This window comes from Triticum dicoccoides, chromosome 7B (assembly GCF_002162155.2).
Source record: "Triticum dicoccoides isolate Atlit2015 ecotype Zavitan chromosome 7B, WEW_v2.0, whole genome shotgun sequence".
Taxonomy (NCBI): Eukaryota; Viridiplantae; Streptophyta; class Magnoliopsida; order Poales; family Poaceae; genus Triticum; species Triticum dicoccoides.
Window position 1 is genome coordinate 728,048,950 of NC_041393.1, and position 12,410 is coordinate 728,061,359.

At 45.8% G+C, this 12,410-nt stretch overlaps 1 protein-coding gene across 2 annotated transcripts; it reads left to right on the top strand.

The window, feature by feature from the left end:
- Nucleotides 1-7,398: 7,398 nt before the first annotated feature.
- LOC119336537 (basic leucine zipper 19-like) lies at nt 7,399-10,982 on the top strand. 2 transcript variants are annotated; one of them, XM_037608576.1, is made up of 3 exons: nt 7,399-7,531; nt 7,845-8,649; nt 10,446-10,982. In XM_037608576.1, exon 2 carries the CDS (start codon nt 7,875-7,877, stop codon nt 8,637-8,639), a length of 765 nt encoding a protein of 254 aa, XP_037464473.1. In that variant the 5' UTR covers nt 7,399-7,531; nt 7,845-7,874; the 3' UTR covers nt 8,640-8,649; nt 10,446-10,982. The 2 variants fall into 2 exon arrangements, with proteins under 2 accessions (XP_037464473.1, XP_037464474.1); XM_037608577.1 differs by having other exon boundaries at nt 7,496-7,533; nt 7,861-8,649.
- Nucleotides 10,983-12,410: the final 1,428 nt, after the last annotated feature.

The following is a 12,410-nucleotide window of genomic DNA, read 5'->3' on the forward strand; positions in this document are numbered from 1 at the left end:
GGTGTCCCAACCTTGATTTTCTGAGCTAGATGCTAACATGAAGAGTGGGGACACGATGTTTTACTCAGTTTTGGGTCCTCTTGATGAGGTAAAACCGTACGTCCTGCTTCTTATATATTGATTGTGATGGGGCACACTACTAGGAAATACCTTATAGGTAGAATATTACTAGTAGTGTTGGTTAAGCCACGTCGCTACTGTTAAGTACCAGTAGTGATGTGCAGAACATGCGCTACTGGTACTATTTAGCAGCAACGCTGCGCTTGACTCTTACCCAGCACTACAAATAAATCTTCAAATACTTGTTCAACATTTTTCAAATACTCGTTCAACATTTTTCAAATACTTACTCAACATTTTTCAAATATTTGTTCAAAATTTTTAATACTTATTCAACATTTTCAAATACTAGTTCAATATTTTTCAAATACTCGTTCAAAAATTATAATACATATTCAACATTTTTCAAATACTTATTCAACATTTTTCAAATACTTATTCAACATTTTTCAAATACTTGTTCAATTTTTTCTAATACTTACTCAACATTTTTCAAATGCTTTTTCAAACTTTTTAATACTTATTAAACCTTTTCAAATACTTGTTCAACATTTTTTAAATACTTGTTCAACATTTTTTTAAATACTTACTCAACATTTCTCAAATACTTGTACACAAATTTTAATATTTATTCAACATTTTCAAATACTTCTTCAACATTTTTCAAATAGTTGTTCAACATTTTTTAAATACTTGTTCAACATTTTTCAAATACTTACTCAACATTTTTCAAATGCTTATACACAAGTTTTAATATTTATTCAAAATTTTCAAATACTTCTTCAACATTTTTCAAATAGTTGTTCAACATTTTTGAAATACTTGTACAACATTTTTATTTCCAATGCTTGATTAACACTTTTATATACATTATCAACATTTTTTCAGAATACTTGTTCAATATTTTTCAAATATTGTTCACCATATTTCACTGTTTTTATAGAGTGTTTTCTGTTATATATATAAACAAGGACAAAAGTAAAGAAAAAAATTAGAAAACATAAAAAAAATGAGGTTGTGGCCTCTCCCATGCCCGGGCCAGCCCAAATCGCCCTCTCCTTCTGCAAGCATTCCCTCGCTCTCGCAGAAAGAGGAAAATAGGGACGCCCTCATTGTATCGAGTCCTCTTCGTTGGCGCCTTAAGCTCCACTTTTGCCTGGTGGCGCTCCGGTGCAGCTCACTTGGGCCGACCCATTCATTTTATCGTCCCCTTCGTTCGATCACAGTGCGCTCGATCGATCCCTTCCTTCCATCGCTTTATTCCATATCTTGACAAAAGAACGCGCTTGATAGATTCAATTGACAACATTGATCAGATTAGATGACCGTGTTGACCATCTCTATAAAACAATCATCAATTTTTGGAAAAAGTTCATCGATTTTTTGAAAAAACATCAGATTTCAAAAAATCATTGAATTTGAAAAAAAGTTCATCGAATCCGAAAAAAATCATCAAATACGAAAAACAAATTCATTGAATTTTAGAAAAGTTCATCGATTTGAAAAGAAAGTTCATTCGATTTTGAAAAAGTTCGTTCAATTTGAAAAAGTGCATCGATTTTGAAAAAAAGTTCAATGATTTTCAAAAAAGTTCATTAACCTGATACAAAAGGTTCATTCAATGAGCATTAAGAAAAAATCGAACAAAAACGTTCTGAATAAAAAACAACAACAAACAGAGAAAAGAAAAAGAAATAGAAAAAAGGTGTAAGAAAAAAAAAGAGGAAACTAGTTTCTATTGAGCATATAAGTTGTAGTCAGTAGGGTGGTTAGTGCTGAGAGTATTGACAAGAAGGTCCCTGGTTCAAATGTGGCGTGCATGATCTTTTTTGTTTCACAAACAGAAAAAAAAATAGAATAGGCCGGCCCAGCTATAATACCGAGTGTACAGAGGGGTTATGCGCCCTGTACCAAATGGCCTATAATGAAGGCGAATAAAACAAAAAGAAAAAGATAGAATGGGCAGGCCCAGCCATAATACCTACCGTACAGACGGGGTATGTATCAAATGGGAACTCCTATTTGCCACATTCTGCGGCAAATAGACGACCATTCGCACAGGGCGCGCCCGACTGGGCCGGCCCATTCGAGTTGAACTGTGTCGGTCGAAAAATGAGAGAAAATTAGTGGTGTTTTCTAGAGTTTGAACCATAGACCTAATGCTTGCGCATGAATCTGACTAACCATTACTTAAAAAATTGCAAACGTTGTTTGAAATTTCGAAGACTTTAAGTTACAAATAACTTTTAACAAACATGAACAATTTTAGAAATTTCTCATCAACTTTCGGAATTATGAAGAATTTTTCAAATTCCTGAACATTTTTTTAAAAACTTGAACGTTATTCGAATTTGTAAACAAAACTCGAATAATGGAGCATCATTAAAAGCTGAACAATTTATTTAGAACTCAAATATTTTTTTAAAAAAAATTCAGTACATGTTTCGGAAACGTGAACATTTTTAGAATTTGTGAACAAAATTCGAAAAGAGGGAGCAAATTAAATTCATAGCAAAAAAATTAAATTGAGAAAAATTGCAAAAATCCTTAATTTTTTTGAAATTTAGAAACTTTTTTATATAGGTGAACAAAAAATGGAGACGGATTGTATTTCTAAACCTTAGAACATTTTTCGGAAATGTGAGCATTTCTCGAATTGGTGAACAAAATTTGAAAACGGGGACAACTTTTGGAATTGAGAAAAACATTATGAAACTGAGAACAATTAGGAAATCCCGAATTTTGAAATAGAAACTTTTTTAAAACTCCTAAAAAAATAAACGCGAACAATTCTTGAAACAGGAACATTCTTTCAAACTTCCAAAAAATTGAAAATAGGAACAAATTTTGGAAGTAGGAACATTTTTTGAAACTCGAAAACAAAATTCAAAATGAAAATAATTTTTGAAAATGCCAACATTTCTTGAAAACTGGAATATTTTCTGAAACTCCCGAACAAAGTTTTGAAAACACGAACGTTTTTTGAAAAAGGAATATTTTTTTAAAATTTCGTTAACAAGTCTTTTTGGAAAACATGGATTTCTTGAAAACTCTGCAACTTTTGAAAAAGTGCAAAAAAATGAAAAATAATAACGCAAAAAGAAACAGATACAGAAAAAGAAAAAGGTATAAGAAACAGAAAAATAAAAAATAAAAATAAATTACAACTGAAAAACCTGGTTCAGGAACCTTCTAGAAGGTTCCCAAAACCGGCAAAAACCAGCTCGGACCATCTCAAAGGTTCCCAAGACCGTTCACTCCCAATTGGTCGACAGGTCGACTTGCCTGTGCGAAGCCTCGACTTTATGACGCAGAGAGCGGCACATAGTGAATTCCGTATCAAATAGCCTATATTCGGTGCTTAAGGCACCGAATCGGATTTGAACATTGTACCACCATGATTTAAAATGAATAAATTGGAAGTAATTTGTAGTTGGGCCCCTTGCATGAGGCCGGATACAATAGAAAGGACTAATAAACCAAGATGGAGCTAATAAGAGGAATGGAATGCGTGTTCCGTTTGAAAAATAGAAGTGCACAAGCGCCGGCCGTGGGAGGTATGTACTAGTACAATACTCTGCAGCAGCAGTACCCGGTGTCCACCGCGCGTCCGTCCGCTCGGCTGCTGGGCGCGGCCACGAGCAGGCGAGCAGCTGCGCCGCTGTACATACAATATGCAACCGCACCACTGTCCTGTCCTGTCCCGGGACGGCGACGGCACGACGGATGGCTCCCCTTCGCCCTCCGACGCCGACGGGGCCGCGCGCGTGCGGCATCGTCGTTAGCTTGCCTTTTGGGGCGGGCAGAGCGGCGTCGCGGCCTCGCGGCCAGCCAGGGAATCTTCTTCCTTTGTCTTAATTATCACCTCTCCTCGTGATAGCATAGCAGAGTATAGCGCTCCCTGAAAGAAGACACGACGCTGGAGGAGGACAAAACCTCGAGTGCACCGGGCTCTGTCCGTCCGCCCCCCTGGCCGCGGCGTGCCTCGTTTGTTGTCTCTCGGCGCTCGCGGTCGCCGGGGGGCCCCGCGATGCCTCGGTCGGCGGATCGGCCGGTCTCGCCACGCCATCGTCCTTTCTGCGCCCGGTGGAAAAGGACGGACGGGGGAAGAAATCGTCTCCTCTCCAGCAAGTGGTACGGCCGATGCTTGATACGTACTGTATTGTTCTATCTTTTCAAGTCCAAATAGGCTCCTTTTCAAGGAGTGCTACGCTGCTGCAGACCGCTCCCGTCGCCACCGTGCCGTAGCGTCCGTCCGTTTGGCTGCTGGCTGGGGGCGGCCACTAGAAGAACAGCTGCGCAACTCGACACCCGCACCAAAACTTGGTGCGACGGGGACGGCGCGCGTGCGGTCTTGTCTGTTAGCTTGCCTTTTTTTATTCCACATGGAATTAGGGGACAGCACTCAGACCTCTCAAACGCCCGACACGTCCGCAGACTTTAAATTTGCTTCTCTGCATTTTGATACCTCGTACCACAAACCTTAGATCCATACAAAAGCATGTAAATGAGAAAATCCACATACTACGTAGATCAACTATCGTATACACCCTAATCCTCGTCAGAGATGTCCATTATCACCGTGCCCGGCTCCGGATACATAGGCGGTAGCCGCAGGTCTGACTTCTCCACTGCTCCGCGTCGGCCTCCGCCTCCATCTCCGCGTCGAGTTCGGCGAAAACCGCATCGGTCTCCGCCTATTCCCGCCGGATGAACTGCCAGTTAGCCTACACATAGGCCTCATCCTGAGTGGACTCCAAGATGGCCTGTTGCTCCGCCATGTTGGCCGCTTGGGCGACCGCCTCCGTGTCCTCCATGTTGAAGCCCGGAGCCGGCGTCGACTCCTCCTCCGGCTGCTCCGCCTTGTCCTTCTCCGGATCCGCCATCTCCCTCGGAGCCGGTTGGCGCTCCTCTTCCTCCTCGGCTCCGACAAGTCTCGAGATAGACCGACAGCGATGCAGGCGGCACACCTCGCTCGGATCTCCTACTCAATCTGGAACCGACGCTCCATCGTGAGCATAGCATGCATGGTCTTCTTTGACCGAATCATGGCGAAGCCGGAGGGCGTGGGAAAAGAGGTGGATGGGCTCGAGCTGGCGGGGTGAACAAGGTGGAGGTGTATGTGACTAGGTCTGGGTGATGTCGGCCGGCTTAAATAGCCGGATTTGGTCTCGCACGGCGAGCCGGAGTGGCGCCACACGACGTTCGCACCCCCACCGAAGGAGACGTCCATCGAACCGCTAGGGAGGGAATCTTGTCCGTCGAATTATCTCTTCTCCTCGTGACGGTCGTGTCGTTTCCGACGCTGATCCCGCATGACCGGCGGGGTAGCCGAGCTCGCCGAAGAGAAAAGGGGGAAGAAATCGTCTCCTCTCGAGCAAGTGGTACGGCCGATGCTTGATATTATTCTCTCTCTTTTCAAATCCTAATAGACTCCTTTTGAACTAGTGCGTCTGTATTATTCCTTGGTCCTACTGCTATTTTTTTGCATGGTAATACGTGTCTCATTCATATCATAAAGATTAAAGTACAAGTCACGTAAGGACCAACATGACAAAACTGAAAAGATAGCAGAACATCTCTAAGCTTGACACCAACGCCCATCACCTGCCTCCGGCACCACGACATCAGCCACCGAAGAAAAGAATGATGGATCACCTCCTCACCCGAGCTCGACGCGGCTCCATCGCTGATATGCAGCTTTGCGGACCTCCAAGGTGGCTCACCAAAAGTGAAGCCCTTATCGTTGAACGAATCAGACCGGGGCAACACCCCGGACACGCCATTGAATTCCAGATCTGGCACCCCACCGCGACTAAGACGTCGCGGAAGGAAACCATACCTGCCATCCACGAACCATGAACCCAACACATGTTCTGTCTTCCAGTTGTCGTCGATGCAGACCACAATCTGCATCTGCTCCTGGACTACCTCCCAAACTCCGCGCCGACGCTGGAGCAAACGTTGTCGCAACGGCGGAGCCCGAGGACACAGGTCCACCACGAGGATGCCGCCGCCGCCACGGCATCCTTGCTTGAACAGACTGGTTTCCAAATCCATCCCCAACCATAGGACCAATGGCCTTGTCAAGGAAGGATCCGAAAAATCTTTATTCAGCGCTGTCATCGTCGCCGCCGAAACAAAAACGATGAACAGCCTAAAAATCTAAACTACGAAGGAGTAAAAAAACGATCCACACGCGTGGATCCGGCGACCCCCCTCACCACTGACGACCGAGGTCGCCGGTGGAGGGGAGCCGCCGAAGGACGGCGCTAGAAGATTGGGTCTCCTGACGGCGGCTAGGGTTCCAGCCGCCAGGGACAGGAGGAAAACGATTCGTCTTGGTCCTACTGCTAGTACGTGCTACGACGCGCATGTGCCGTCCGTCACTGTACCGTCCGTCTGTTTGGCTGCTGGCTGGGCGCGGCCACTAGAAGAACACCTGCGCAACTCAACGCCCGCACCAAAAGTTGGTGGGACGGCACGCAAGTCACTTGACAGCTAGGGACCTCTCAAAGAGTACACAGTTATCCAACAGACTTAACAGGTGAGTTCGTGGATCCATCGGCGGCCGGTGGCGGGGAGGGAAATTCCGGTGCTTTCGCTCTGGCTAATAGTTCAGGCTGTGATTTTTTAATCCTCGTAGGTAGGACGGTCAGACGGATGGCAACGCTTCATCTTTGAGTTCTTCCAGCTTTGATGCCCCTCGAGTTCATCCGTTTTGGCGTAGTCGATGGGGCTCTGACGTAGATTCCTGTCGTCTCTTTGGGCCGCGAGGTTAAATATTTTCGTCATATGGCGACATTTGGTGTCCCGTGCTTCGGATCTATGCAAGGGTTGAATGACGACGACTGCTGCTCCAGGGCGCCGGTCCTTAGGGCCACATGCACAAAGACTTTCCCGCTATCATCATCAAAGGTCAAGCCGGCTCAGGTAGGGAAGCGGCGGTGACAATGGGGCGTCGTCAGCTCATTATGGCGGCATCAATGCTCGTTCGGTGGTCTCGGAATCTCAATGTGTTCTTTTATTATATTTAAAATATTTTTTTACTTCCGGTGAATTTTTATAATACTTCCTCCATCCCAAAATTCTTGTTTTAGATTTGAGACAAGAATTTTGGGACGGAGGATCTGAATTTTGTGGGATAAAAAAGATGCCTGAAACTTGATCTTGCCGTGGGGGTAGATTCGTGGGAGCAGTGGAGCAATCTCCCCGCACGATCCGGACAGGGGAGGGGACCCAAATCCTACGAGCGGGTCTCTGATTATTGGCGACCGTCCGTCGGGCAGGTGGCTGAGATTCCGCACCCCGTCCCACTCCCGTCGCCTCGCCACCGCCCCCCAAGATAAATCCCCTCCGCCAGCGCCGCCTTCCTCCCTCCCCTCCGCGTCCGCCCCGGCCAGAGTCCTCCCCCCCGCCGCCGGACCGCCGGCCGCGGAACGGGCGCGGCGCCGCGGCTCCTCCACGGACGGTAAGCGCCCCTCTTTCTCCGCTTTCGTTTCCCCCCCGCCGAGATCGGATCGGCCGGTCGCCGGCGGCGCGCGGCCCGGGCGCCCGCGCCGTCTAGCTACCTCCCGCCGCGGCGTCCGTTGCCCCCCAACCCCGATCGGCCAACGGACGGAGGAACAATCGTAGGCGAAGCTTATCATGTTATTGTTAGACGAATCTCTGTTGTTCGTTGCTCTGAATTTTTGTTCTTTTATAGAAAAAGCTCTGAATTTTCGGTGCCGAGATGAGCGTCTGAGGCGGCTGCTCTGTTCTGCTCTGCCCCGCTCTGTTTGCAGGCCTTAATAGCAGGTGCGGCCAGGCCAGCCATGGACGACGGGGACATCGACTTCTCCAACCCGGAGACGTTCCTGTGCGAGGCCATGGGCAACGACCCGCCGGCCAGCTGCTCCATGGGGACCTACTTCGACGACATCCTCAACGGCGACGCCGACCACCTCGCCTGCACCCACACCCACACCTGCAACCCGCCCGTCCACGACCTCGCGCACCACACCCACACCTGCGTCCACGTCCACACCAAGATCCTCTCCGCGTCCGACGACGCCGCCGAGACCTCCGAGTCGCTGCCGGAGGGCGGCGGCGCCAGCAAGAAGCAGCGGCCCTCCGGTAACCGCGCGGCCGTCAGGAAGTACCGCGAGAAGAAGAAGGCCCACACCGCGCTGCTCGAGGAGGAGGTGGCTCACCTCAAGGCTGTCAACCAGCAGCTCGTCAAGAAGCTCCAGAGCCACTCCGCGCTCGAGGCCGAGGTCGCCAGGCTCCGCTGCCTGCTTGTTGACATCAGAGGGAGGATCGAAGGGGAGATTGGCACTTTCCCGTACCAGCGGACGGTGAAAGGCAACGATTTTGTCGACCAGGGGAGCTTTCTCAGTGGTGCTCAGGTTATGAATTCCTGTGATTTCAGATGCAACGATCAGTTGTACTGCAATCCAGGAATGCAGCAGGCCAGGACAATGGAGGACGGCGGTGTCATGAGTGGCCAGGTTTTGGGGCAAGGTGCCGGCGACTCTATGGGCTGTGTAAAACCAGGTTCTTTAAACCCCCCAGGCTGCCGTGGGGGGCAAATGCTGTAAACAGGTCGAGGTTAGTTATGCTTCTCTTCTGCCAATTTTTCTGCATCTAGCAGCATCAATTTACTTTAAATGTGTTTTAGCATGTTCAAACTCTGAACAAGTCTGCAAATGGGCAGATTTTGATTTGGCGACTTTGGTGTCTTGGTTGTTTTGGCCTAACTATAGGATCCTGGCGCTTATGTTATCTACCTACAGCCAGCCAGAAGTACCAAAAGAACTGGCCCTAAGGCCACTGTGGATTTGATTGATACTAGATCTAACAACTGTTTCATTTGGTTCGCATAACATTCTTTTGAATGAAAATATCATGTGGTTTTATTAGAAATGAATTAGCAGTATGGTTTGCATGCAAACAGTGCTTGGCAGCTGCTTGCTTAACTTTTCAGTTATCACACTCACAGACCGATTGGGACAAACAATAATTATGCATTTCCATCCATCTTTCTGATCATAGCCATCTTTGGTGTCAATTGATATTGAAGGTCTGAAACTACAAGCACATAGTTTAGGTTGTTCACAACAATATTCTGCATTAGTTTGTATAAAATCAGTACCACTGGTGGTTCATTTAGGTTGCTAGAAATGTCTCCAGCGAAAGTACTGTTTCTGTCAAACATTCCAGCTGCCACCTGTGCACTGTTTTCAGTGTGTAGCATATTTCCAAAAATCATACTCCCTCTGTTCCACAATGTAGTGCATATAGATTTTTCTAAAAGTCAAACTTTATAAACTTTGACCAAGTTTGTAGAGAAAATCATATACATCTAAAATACCAAATACATGTGCTTAGATACATCACAAGACATACTTTCATATTATATACATTTGGTATTGTAGATATAAATAGTTTTCTCTATAAACTTGGTCAAAGTTTATAAAGTTTGACTTTGTAGAAAATCTATATGCGCTACATTATGGAACGAAGGGAGTAATTCATAATTCCTATGATTCAAGGTTTTTGGACAAAGTTTCAAACTACAAACAGTTTCTCATGTAGCACCACCTCAAAATTTTGTGTTATTATGAAGAGTTCTTTTTCCCAGGTGCTTAATATTAGCATTGCTAGTCTTCACGGAACAATCTTCTCTCAGAGTTGATCATTTTAGATGCGCTAGTAGTAAATTCTGGTAATCAGAAACTTAGTTCAGGGACTTGACCGTGTACGTTATGATGCACCAGCCTTTCCATACTTTTGATTTACTTTAGGTTGTTGTATAGTCGACATTGATGCAGGGCTCTCATCAATATGTGCACCTGATTCTCCACTTGCCAATAGGTATGCTATGCTGATAAGTGATAACAGCATATAGTGGAGTAGTGCCTCCATGATTCTGTTACTAGATGCCATAGTTCAAAAAAGCGCTAGGCGTTAATTGTGCGTTTTGCCACCGCCTTGCGCTTTACTGACCAAAGCGCATGCTTATGCGCAGTTATGCACAGATTAAGCGTAGTTATGCGCAATGCGTTTTGCCAACGCCTAGAGCCTAGGCGCGCTTAAGCGCTCGCTTAGGCGCGCCTTTTTTAACTATGCTAGATGCAACTTTTGTTCATCCCTAGTCTTGAAACTAAAAAGTCATCCAATGTCTCTGCAATAATTTGATGTTGTACCAATAGTTCTTAGGTGTATCCAGTACTTCCGAGTTGCTATCCACATAGTGTGTGGCTTTTATCTAGATCAGGTACCATGTGCCAACGCCTCTTCTGTCAATTGTCATTGCAATTTATTTGTCCTTATAGTTTCTGTCTTTGCAAGTTTGTTAAAGTGATTGTTTCAGGACTGAGTAACACATTCTACTGTTTTTTCAGGACTCTTGAGGTGCTTGTCTTCTCCTTGCGAGAGACTATTGGCTTCCCCGTACAAGGAGGACTGTATAAATTGCTGGCTTCTTCCAGAGGGCCGCGTTTGGTTCCAACTGTCGTGTTTGTGGCTCTGTTGCCGATGATACCTTCTATGGTGCCTGGGGTGCCACAAGTTCGTTAGCTAGGATGCTATCCAGCCTCAGTAATGTTCTTGGAATTGGACAGCCTTTGCTCCTAGTCCTAGATGCTCGCTGATAATTAGTAGAACAGACTGCGTTCGAAGGTATCTTGAATAATTTAGATTTCAGCATCCAGGTTTTGTGGGAAGATTACAAGTTCAGCTTCGGGTAGACCTCAAGTTAGATGTCAGCTGCATGAATTCTTTCGTTGGTACGAATGCCCATTATGTTTGTTTTCTACACCGTGCCTATGATCAAAGCAATCGCATGGATTCCATCATTGCTTGGGTGTTATTTGATTCTTAAGGGAATATTGTGTGCCATATATATATATATTATTTGTGCAAAGTAACCTCTGCTGAAATGGAGTTGGTTTTAGGGTCGTATTGCCGCCCAATTTGGCTCTGTGGTTCTATATTTACTGAAAAGCCGTGGTCTCTTTTACCAAAATGGTGTATTTTTAAGTATGAGATAGTTTATAGAGAGAATAATATCAAAAGCTTTAATACCAAATAAATGGAACACGAAAATATATTCCATAATGAATCTATTATTACTGATTTGGTTTTCCTTTTTTTTGCGGGGAACTGATTTGGTATTCTCTTGGTCAAACATATAGAAATTTTTGAATTTGGCTTAAATCTTGGAATGGAGGGAGTACGCTTAAACAAATGCATGTCCTGGCCAAGATCCACTTCTGTTCTAGTAGATCTATACAACCTTGTGTGGTATCTCTCCTATTCTTAGTCACATGTACACTAGTGTAAAAAGCGCTCTTATATTACGGGCCGAGGGGTAGATCTTAATCTTCGGCTGGTCTCCTCCTAATTGCCATGAGCACCAACTTGACATGAGCACCTCCTCCCCTGACTCACCCGTTTGCTTAGGTCATCACCACCTCGCTCTCTCCTCCCAGACGGCGTGTGACTCACATGGTTGCTTAGGTCACCGCCACTCATGTTCCATGTTCTCGATCGCCATGAACACCTCCTACTCAGAGCCTTCTTACCTGACTCACTTGTCTGTTAAGGTCACCACCACTCCCACTCCTCCAGATGACCAACATTTGCTCCTACTCCTCGAGATGACCAACATTTGCATCCACGCCCCATCACGCACTTGATCTCAGTGAGACCAATAATGGTCACCGCTCTCCATGCTCTCGATTGCCACGACCACCTCCACCTATAGTTTCGATCCCTCCTCCTTGACTCACCCGGACACTCACACTGCCAGCTACCAGTCCTCCCACCATACCCAGCGGACCAACATATGTAACCATGCTTCGATCACACCTGATCTTTGGGAGGCCAACACGATGGACACCAATCCCACCCCCTCCGGAGCCATGCCCTCCTCCCCTTCTCACCTAACCTATCAAGTCACCGCCATATCCAATTGACAAGTATTCACAACAAAGCTCGCACACTCGATCTCTGGGGGACCAACTACGCTTAGTGGCATTGCTTCTTCCTTGTATTCTTCAGCAAATTTGGCCTGACTGGGTCCACAGCGAATTTCGCCATAGTCTCCATAGAGGTTCTGCTGATCGTGATGCCCGTGAGGACATCGCCTACTCCCTTGAGCGATCGTCAAGGTGATGTTAGGCAATGTACATCTTATCTAGTTTCACTTTGTCATCTAGGGTTATATGTCCATCATCATGGCTTACTGTTCGCGGATGAAGTCTCTCGCCGACAAACTCCGCAATCTCCTTTTTGCCAGTGATGTGCAACGAACTCATACACATGATTCTTGACAATTAGTGCAAAGATCTTTAATATTCTATCTT